Source organism: Acanthisitta chloris, unplaced genomic scaffold, assembly GCF_000695815.1.
Source record: "Acanthisitta chloris isolate BGI_N310 unplaced genomic scaffold, ASM69581v1 scaffold26803, whole genome shotgun sequence".
Taxonomy (NCBI): Eukaryota; Metazoa; Chordata; class Aves; order Passeriformes; family Acanthisittidae; genus Acanthisitta; species Acanthisitta chloris.
The window spans coordinates 10,818-20,970 of record NW_008665803.1 but is presented as its reverse complement, the minus strand read 5'-3'; the positions used below and the strand labels follow the sequence as shown (position 1 = coordinate 20,970).

Here is a 10,153-nt window from a genome sequence, read left to right as displayed (position 1 = left end):
AAGATTGTCATTTCTCACATCCGAAGAGCACTCAAGAGCCATCAACGACATCTCAGCATCAGAGAAACCTACTTCAAGCCCCCCCCCATCTGCAAATTCAGCATCCAGTCTGCTGCTTACTGCAGCTCCCAGAGGTTTGTGCTCCCTGTACAACTTCTTCCTGGCCCTTCTGCTGCTCTTCTGAGAAAGATACATGGAAAGTTTAATGTTTCCACTTGACGTCACAGGAAATTCCTTCTCTGCTTTATCTGAAGAATCACTAACTTCAAGAGCACTAGAGGCTCTCTCTGAACTTTGGTCCATGGTATCCACATCACTGTTCCCACCATCAGAGAGGGAAGAGGATGAATCTGATTCAGTTTGCTTTTTCTCCACACCAGCATCAGATGCAGAATAGTGTATCTGTAACTTGGAACTGCACAAAATGCCCAGGGAGCTCTTCTCTCTCTCAAAAGATGAGCCAGAAAACAAATCCCCCTGGAGAGCATTCTTGAGAGCATCACTTTTACGATTCTCAAAGTCTGGTTTCAAAGGTGTCTTTTCAAAACGTCTTTCTCCAAGGGAGGAAAGCAAATGGTTTTCCCTGGGGCTGTTGGACACTGTTAGGCTGTTGGCGATCCGGCGAAGCTCCTGAGACGCGTGTTTATCCGGTAGGTCCCCAGCAATCATGTTTCTAACTATGCTCTCTGGTGGCTTCTCTTGGATTTCTCCTCTAGGTGCGTCCCCTTTTGAGCCACTCTTTTTTACTCTAGTCCTTTTTCTGCTCTCAGAGCTTTTTTTCACGTGTGGCTTAATGTGCAATTTTCCTTTGTCACTGGCCGCGTGTCTGGAGTCAAATGCCAAGGATTTAAAGCAGCCGTTCAGCTGCCTGTCCCTTTCTGCTCCAGGGCCATTGGGATAGTATTCCAACTGCACTTCCTTCTCGCTGTCCGGATCACTGGAGCTCTGGCTGCACTTCTGATCCTCTGACCCTCCGAGAAGGATGTCTTCTGCCTGTCCAACACTGACTTCCCATTTAGCCATAAACTTCTGAGGAACCTTAAAAGTTGGAGACAAAAAAAAAAAAAAAGGAAAAAAAAGAGAAAGAGAAAGACAAAATTTGAGTGGATAACCAATGAGACAAAAGTGAGATTGAGGTGCACAAGGCACAGAACAGAATCACAGAATGTTCAGAGTTGGAAGGGACCCATGAGGATCATCAAGTCCAACTCTTCGCCTTGCACAGGACATCCCCAAGAATCATACCATGTGCCTGAGAGCATTTGTGCAAGTGTTTCTTGAACTCTGTCAGAACAGAGGGACACTCCTGCATTCTGCATCCATAAGGCAATCCCATGGATTCCCTGTGACACAGGAATTCTAGAATTCAGGATTCCAGTGGACACAGGAAGCACTGACCCTGGGCAAGCACTCTGCTCTCCTGCTAAGCCTAATAAAAATCTCTATGCATTTCCAACAGAGCAAAAAGGTCCCTACAAGCACAAGTGTCCCATGTCCTGACATCCCAACACATCCTGAACCCAATGGCCTGCACAAGGGAATGGATACAGTATGGACCCCTGGCACAGAAATGCACAGCAATACCCAAGATGCCTCTGGAGGCAAATGCAGCATTGTTTTCCTCAAGATACCTGAACAGACCTGTTTGCTTTTCTCATTCTTGATTCTTCCTGCATCCCTTGAACTCTCCATCAACTCACCTTGGGACAAACTTGAGATCCACACACATCTAAGATATGCTCTATCAAATTTGCCATGCCCATTCCGTAGAAGTCTCTCAGGTTTAACTCTGTACCTTCAGTAAAAACAAAGAGCACTCTGCATACTGCACAGAACCTCTGCTAATACCTCAAACCAGCTAGAAACTTGTTTCTTATCTGCCTGTGCAGTTTTTGGCTGCACAACAACAAATCAAAGGCTTCACAACTGCTCCTAAAATCAAAACCAATTCCAAGGCAGGAGGAACAACTCAAATTTCTGACACTTTTCCTTTAAAAAAACAGCCAAGCCAACAAAATCTCATCTCAGCAGTTTCAAAAAGTTTTAAGAAGCCTGATAGCTTTGCATCAGATTTTGGCTTTCAGGAATGCAAACCTGGACATTTCTGTGAGCAACAAACATTTGATTTCCTCTACTGCAGGCACATAGGCATTCCATTTAAATGTAGAATGGGATTCCAGCCACACAGCACTTCTAGCACCAGAAAAGTTACTTGGGGGCACGTCACTAGTTGTTGTGGGGCTGGGAGCACAAAGAGAGAAGTCCTTAAAGAGGATACTGAACATTGCCTTGGAAAAGGAAAATGAAATGAGAGCATTGCATGTGGGACTCACATCTGCATGAGCACGTTTAATCTTATGGCTCTGTACTAACACAGGTTGTAAAGCTCTAGGACAAGAGAAACAGAAAAACCAGACATTATTGCCTAGCATAACTATTTGCTCTCACAGTAACCCGGTAGCCTCTGTAGTTCTTCACTTCAGCAACTCTAAAAAGTTAATTTCTCCAGTCACCTTCCTAAAGACATAGACCAGACCCCTCTGTCACATTACATTAACTGGCTACAACTGCTCAGGGCTGTTATGTTTGGAAACGGAGATGGTGCGATGAACCACAAAACTCATTCCCACAGGCTCACTGACAAAGCATTTTCCAAGTCAAATTAGAAGTCCTAACAGGTTTCTATAAAGAGAATTACTGAAGCAGGGCTAAAAACCCCACTGCTTTATCTCAGCCAGTGATCTAGTGAAGCGTGCAACTCCACCTCTGCTTCAGATCAGCCAAGAGAGGCTGCCAGGGAGCACAGGAAGTTTTTTAGCAGTGCTGTAACAGACATAGGGAGAGAGCTGTGCTGTTGAACAGATCCCACACCAGCAGAGCCCTCACTCCTCTGCTTCCCAGCACACCCCAGCACAGAAGAGAGCCTACAAACTCCTGGCAGTTTACAAACCATGCCCAGTGTAAGGATGCAAAGAATCCCTTCCCTGGCTGCCTGGCTGCAGTCAGTCTCACAGAAGAAAGCTGTCAGACTGCCATTCCAGGCGTGAAGGAATACTTTGTGCCGTGCAGATTCAAAGCATCAAAAACATATTAAAGCAAACAGATCTTTCACCTTATGTTTGTAGCCTTTTTCCTTTTGCTTTCCTCTTCTCCTGAGAACAGGCAGCTCTTCAAACTGATGTCTTCCTTCAAAGAGGACAATAGCTTTCCCAGCAACCCAGGTTTTCTCCGAAGGCTCTCCTAAGGCATCCACATAGTACTCTCGGTAAGGTCTCCGATTGGAAACTATTTTACAGAGAAATTTAACAGCATTAACCCTTTGCAGAATAAAGACACACAGAAAGAATCACAAAGTGGTAACAATTTGACAATTTTCAGCTACATTTTGTTCAACAACGTTCCCACGTGAATGCCAGTTCTGAGGATTTCAGCTCAGAACTGAGGGAGACCTCTTGGATTGCTGCTGTCTACGCTCTATGTCACCACTCCAAGTTGTTTGGGTTTTTTCCTTACAAATAATGGATTAACAGGTCTAAAATGGGTCATCTGCCTAGAGCAAAGGTTACAGTTTGTCTGCAAAATAAAAATGGCAAAAAAAAATCTAAATTCTTTTTTTCCTTGAGAGACACAACATACCAGGCAGGACATTTCTTTTCTGCTACTCCCTGATTAATCATTAAGCCCTCCACTTGACCGTTGGGAAAACACAACAGAGTGCTGGCAACACCCAGAACATACATCCTTCTGCATAGGATTTACCTACACAGGTTGAGCCTCCCCACCACAATTATATCCCATCTTGCTCAATGTTTTGTAAGCAAACAAACTCTTATTTAGGACACAAAACAAGAACAGCAACATTGAAACACACACACTACAACGATTAGGTGCAACATGACACAACATTGGTCTCTCCATACTTTGGGCATGAAGGTGAAGAACAAGACAAGAAACTAAACCATAAGGGCACGTTCAAAGATTTTTCAAAGGTGCTTTCTATGCAAGGATGTTGAACAGACACGGTACAACTAAGAACTGAACCAGCACTGGGTGTGCTGGTGAAAAAGGACAGGTCACAAGCATTAGAACAGAGCAAACAAGGCTTGAACAAGGGGTATAAACTTCTCCCTGCAGTTTGCTGCAATGTATGCTTAACCTTCTCCTGAAACACCTTCACCCTCTGAACATGTAGCCTAGACTTCCAGCCCATGTGGTCTGTGCTGCCTCTCTCGGCAGTGTGTCAGCCTGGCCTTAAGCAATGCTGACACTGAGATTCTGACCAAGAACATCGAGAGGATGACAAATAAGAACCAGTGCAACATCAAACCAAGGGCAAAGATGACAGGCTTCATCCATCCCATTCACAGCACTGGGACTCAAGCCACTGAGCCTCCAACTTCCAGCTCCAAAAATCTCGAAGTCAAGAGCTTGCTGAGAAAAGACAAACTGCCTTGAACAAAACACCATTCCAAAACCCAAGAGAAGAGGTTTCTGCACAAGTGATGAGTTCGAAGCTCCCTGCCTTGTTTTGAAGGGCTTGTTCCCTTGGCAACAGGAGAGCCAAGGCAGGAGGACTGTGCTTCCTACAGTGCACACAGAGCCTGACAGCTCTCCCAGCCCAAAAGCACTGGAGTTAGACCCACCTGGGCATTGGGGAGGGGAGAGGAACAGATTACATGCAGCCACAACTGGAAAATGCAATTTTCCCCCAGAGCTCCATTGATTTGAACACAGATAAAACAACGATGGGAGAGTCTACCATGTGTGGCTGGAAATCAGGCCTTGCTGGAATTTGTTAATATCATGTTTCCTCCCTGAAGAATTCCTTTATTAGAAATCCTTGTGCACAGGCTGAGAGGGGAATACTGGACCAGCTACATTAAATTCTGTCCAAAATTTCATGAGGAGGAATGTGGGGGGAGAATATATGTCAGCACATCTTCTGGAAACATCTTTGACAGGAATGTGAGAGCTTAAAAGAGACTATTTAAAACAGCACATTCAGTATTCTCTAGAATCAGGATGAATGCCTCCCAAAGGATGAAGGGGAAGGTGGAGAAACAGCAAATAAGAAGACTACAGCAACCAGGCTTGGAGCACAATGTAGGAAAAGCTACTTCATGTCTCTAGAGAACCAGCAGTGGGCTCTGAACTGATGGCCACTTGGAAAAAAAGTCTCCTTGCTCTCCACACTTGTCCTTAGGCTGGCAAGGGCCACAAAACCTGCAGAGAAACACCAGTGAGCAGCAACCTCACCAGTCTAGAGCTCGCAGCGGCAGACAGCACCAGTTCAAGGGGTTTCCAGTTGTCCACAGAACAAAAAGAATCAGAATAGGAAACCAGGAACAAACAAGCCTTTCCATTTGTGGCATTCTCCCCATGGCAGCTGGTCTGATCTTAGAAGCAAACCAGTTAATCACTTCCCTTCTGTTCTCCCCATCACTCACCTACCTCTGTCTTCGGCTTGCAAGACTCTCTTCTTTCCTGGCTCTCCCCTGTGTTCGAGCACGCACAGCTCTGTCGTATTTCCCTCATCTCTCCTCACACTATGCCCTAAACTTTCACATATGTGGCTCCACCTCCAGGTTCTTCCGGTATTTCCCCATGAATAGCCCCTTGCTTCCTTGTGCCAAACAAGACCAAAAGAAATTTCACTTCCTTGCATACATTCCCATCACACCTTCAGGCATTCAGGAGCTACACTGCACTACCCCACACGCTAATCCTCAGCCCCTCCAGGCTCCCATTCTCCAAGGCTGGTCAACTGTACTCTGTGGTGGTGAGGCCACACCTTGAATCCTGTGCACAGCTCTGGGTCCCTCAGTTGAGAAGGGACATTGAGGTGCTGGAGCAGGTCCAGAGCAGAGCAATGAGGCTGGTGAAGGGACTGGAGCACAAGTGCCATGAGGAGAGGCTGAGGGGGCTGGGGGGGTTCAGCCTGGAGAAGAGGAGGCTCAGGGGAGACCTTCTCACCCTCTACAACTCCCTGACAGGAGGTTGGAGTCAGGTGGGGGTTGGTCTCTTCTCCCAGGCAACCAGCAGCAGGACAATAGGGCCCAGACTCAAGCTCTGCCAGGGGAGGGGTAGGTTGGATCTTAGGAAGAGATTTTTTTATGGAGAGAGTGATCAGGCATTGGAATGGGCTGCCCAGGGAGGTGGTGAATTCACCATCCCTGGCGGTTTTCAAGATGAGACTCGATGATCTTTGCGGTCTCTTCCAACCCGGTTGATTCTATGATTCTATGAACTCTCCATGTCCTGACATATTCCAGTCTTCCCTCACCTGTTGCACTTCTCTGATCCACCTCCTTTTTCTCTGCATCCCTGTTTCAAGAGGCTGTTCCTTCACGGGGCCCTGAGCTCAGCCCAGCTACTCATCCTTCCTATACTCAGGGAAGAAGAGCCTACATGTCCAACAGCTACCTGTGCCACTTCCACCAGCCCCAGCCCCTCTTCCTCCCACCACCTCTCTGTTTTAGGCCTACTTTATAGATCCAGGTCTTCCACAGTACATATTTCTTCACACCTTTTGGGAGCCAGAAATGTTTTTTCAGTTAATTAAGCACTGCAGCACCTTGCCACACACAACACCTTCACTCTGTGGTCCAAGTCGATACAGTACCTTTCATTTTTGAGTGACAGTCCAGCACTGGGTCATGACAAATTGTGCATGGCCACCATGGGCGTCTGTTGAACTTGGCCCAAACAAGATCCCCAACTTCATACTTCACTGGAGTAGGTTTCTTCTGGGCTCGAATCTTTGGGGAAAAACCAGAACACAAGAAATCACTAAAGCTCCAGATGCTTTTGAAGAGATCCCCCCCCCCCCCCGGCGTGCAGATTACATCGGACAGCAAAGACATTTACATTCAAAAGCAAGTCCTGATTTTAATTAGTGACTCCTACACCTTCAAAGAGCACCACGTTTCTCGTCATCCTCTGAAGGAACAAAACAGTCAGAGGATTTGAGAGGGGTTTTGTTACTTTTTAGTAAGGAACATGAGCTGGAAATGACTGCACTTAACCTTCACACATCTGAGCAGGTAAATATTTGGAGCCACTATTAATCCCCCTGAGTTCACTTACACCAATTTGTTCATTTCAAAGGTTGCAATGTACACAAAAAGTAGTAGTAAGAGACAATGAAATTTCATGACTAGAAGGTGACGCCAACAGCAAATTAAGTCTTTAGCAGTTGGAAAACAAACAAACAAAAACCCACTGATATGTACAAGTGAGGAACTTTCTTACTCCTCAGATGTGCTCAGGAAAAAGCTTCACCATAAAGTATTTGAAACCAAAGACAGGTGCCAGCAGAAAAAAACCCTTACATCCTAATGTTTAGTTTATATGAGCAGAACTGCCACTGCTTTGCCCTCAAAATACAGAGCAGAAAGGGAACACAACAGCAGCCACTCCCCTCTAGGGGACAGACAGACACACAGACCTTGCCTGTCTCCAAAACACACAAGTATCAACTCTGCAGACACTCACCCAAACCCATTCAGCTTCCCAGAGCTGCACCCAGAGCTGGTGACCACAAGAACACCAAAGTCTATCGACACACAAACCCCAACACAGCTTAAAGCCATTTCTGTACCACTGCCCGAGAGCAGAGAGCAGATCCCATGCAGTTTGCTAGGTACACACATTCTCTGGCTGGATGTGCACTAGCAGCAGGACCTCTGCCAAGGAGAGGATCCAGGAGCTGAGCTGTGTTGTGACTAATTGAGCCAAGATGAAGTACAATAGGTTTTCACAGCAATCAGGAGTGCCTGTGCCCAGCTCTGAGGTATCCAGCCTGTTTAGCAGCACCCACCAACACATCCTAGGTGGGTTCAGCATTTTAAGAGCTCCAAGAAGTACTGCAGGTGTTTTTCCTGCCCATAAGCATGAGCAATGTGCTCCCCATTAAAGCTGTCATAGCACACACACACACCTTCTCTCTTCACTTCTCCATCCTGCTCACCACCCTCCTCAAGCCACATCTCTTCCCGTTCTCCATTCCCTATCCTAGCAACAGACCTCTCTAATAAAAGGGATATTCTGCTTCAGGTTGAGTTTTATGGGTTTGCTTCATGTGGTTAAAGAAAATACAGAAGGATAAACCCTGCCACATGAAAGGAGAAAAAAAAAAAGGCAGGTAATGATGGTACAGACTACATTGCTGAAATTCTTCTCACTCACTCATCAAAAGCCACACAATAACTTGTGCCTGAGCTTAGGAACTTAGGAGCTTAAGAACGAGAAGCAGCACAGGGCAGGGGCTGCAGCCTCTCACTCCCGGCTGCATCCTCAGTGCTTCCAGGGGCATCCATGAGCACAGGAACCAGAGGTGCTGCCTGGGCTGTTGCTTTTTAAATGCAGATGTACTTTCAGATGCAAACCCTCTCTGGTTTGTTTTGTTTCCAGCTTGTGTTTTTCTTGCAAGTGTGACTTTTACCTCGAATATTTTTTTTACACAGATTTCCAGCCTGGGCTTTAAGGGGCACATGTATACCCTAACTGCTTCTTTCCAATGCAGTGCACACACACAGGGTGGATGTGCTTTTTACTGACAACTGTAACCCAAGCAGAGTCAGCTGGACTGGATGGAGCAATAAAACCACACTGGAGATTTGCCAGAGCCATTCACATTGATCCACCTGAGTGACACCCACAACCCCCACCCCGAGGCAAATCTGCATTTAAATCAACTTTTTCTCCCCCTCTTAACACTCCACACCTGATGAAAAGGTGGCTTTCAGGAAACTGTTCAGACAATGCCTAAACCTTTCTTTTCAGCTATTCTCATTCCTTCCCGGTTTGCTCTCTCCCTTCCCTGGCATTAGCAGTCAGGTGTTTGACTCATCATCATGCACTACAAAGGCCCCACCAGCGGGACACAGAGGCACATCAGGAAGCATCAGGTCCTGAGGAACAGCCTGGTGACAGGATTCACTGCAGCAGGTCTGTCTTGCACTATTTTCCTCTCTACTCTCCCTAAATCCCACTAACCTGCCAGAGATGCCTTTACATTTCAAAATCTGGTAGGGAGTTTTAAACAAAAGCAGCTGTTGTCCTTCTCAGGTACAGTAAGCCTCTTCCTTTAAACTCTGCTGTGTGATGCCAAAATTACAGCCCCAAAGCACACATTTCTTGGGTCAGAATACAACAAATTTCATTTCTATTACAATTATCTTGACTTATGCCAAGATCAAACTGCTGATATATCCTGATGTCCGAAAATTCAGCCCTGCAGTAACAGTGACTCTTTTCCTGTGAGCTAAGGAAAGCCAAAGTTTTTAAAACACAACGAACTTCAGACGTAATCCCTACATCTGATCACAGCACTGTTTACTTTCAGAGCAGGGAAACGTTCAAGTGTTTAAACAACAGTAAACTTTGTGAGCCTCTGTACATCAGGTAGGAATCACTATGTATCCCCAGTGAAGACAACACTGAAGAAACTCAAAGCAGGCAATAGCCTTGGTGAGGGAAGAAAGGAAGGACAGAGCCTTCCTCCTTCAATGAGCAACATCACAGTTCTGTACTGAGAGATACAAAGGGAGTCAGTACTGTCTACTGTTATCAGCTGTTTGGCATTCACTTGCTGTTCAGCTGGGACAAGCTACAGCCTAAACTCCAGACAATACACAGCATTTCAGACCACTGTGCTATTTTTGGACAAAACAAGAATGAACCTTGCAGATATTTTTATTCAAACCCTCTCCACCAATGCAAGACCCTAAATGATCACTGTGGATGTGGCCACAAGTCAAGATTCAGCAGCAGGAGGACACAAACACTTTTACCTGCAAAGTCATCTCCTGAATTTGTACTATGCCAACACACCAGTCTGCAATTCACTAAGTGAAACACCAAATGTTGGTGCTCAGCTTTGTGAGAACCTCTACCCTCCTGAAATTCTCACCATATGGCAAATACCAAATGTATCAAGCAAAGAAAGCTTAAATTTCCAAGTTATTTTATTATGGTACACATACTGTCTGTCCTCAACTGTCTGTCACCAATCTTCCTCTCTTTAAAATAACCACATCATTAAAAAGTGGAAAAAATAACCCTTATCCAGTAACCACTCTTGGCTCTGTCACTGGGAGCTGCTGTTCAATCCATTACTCCTGCTGGAAGAAGAAGCACAAAGCACAAGCAC

General features: G+C 45.8%; 1 protein-coding gene across 1 annotated transcript in view; it reads right to left on the bottom strand.

The window, feature by feature from the left end:
* The window catches only part of LOC103799562 (histone-lysine N-methyltransferase, H3 lysine-36 and H4 lysine-20 specific-like), a gene marked incomplete at both ends in the record, with an annotated part of 21,682 nt that extends 14,924 nt beyond the window's left edge, over nucleotides 1-6,758 (bottom strand). Inside the window, 3 exon segments of the mRNA XM_009071895.1 lie at nucleotides 2-1,038; nucleotides 3,113-3,285; nucleotides 6,623-6,758. Of these exon segments, the coding sequence (XP_009070143.1) occupies nucleotides 2-1,038; nucleotides 3,113-3,285; nucleotides 6,623-6,758 (1,346 nt within the window).
* Nucleotides 6,759-10,153: the final 3,395 nt, after the last annotated feature.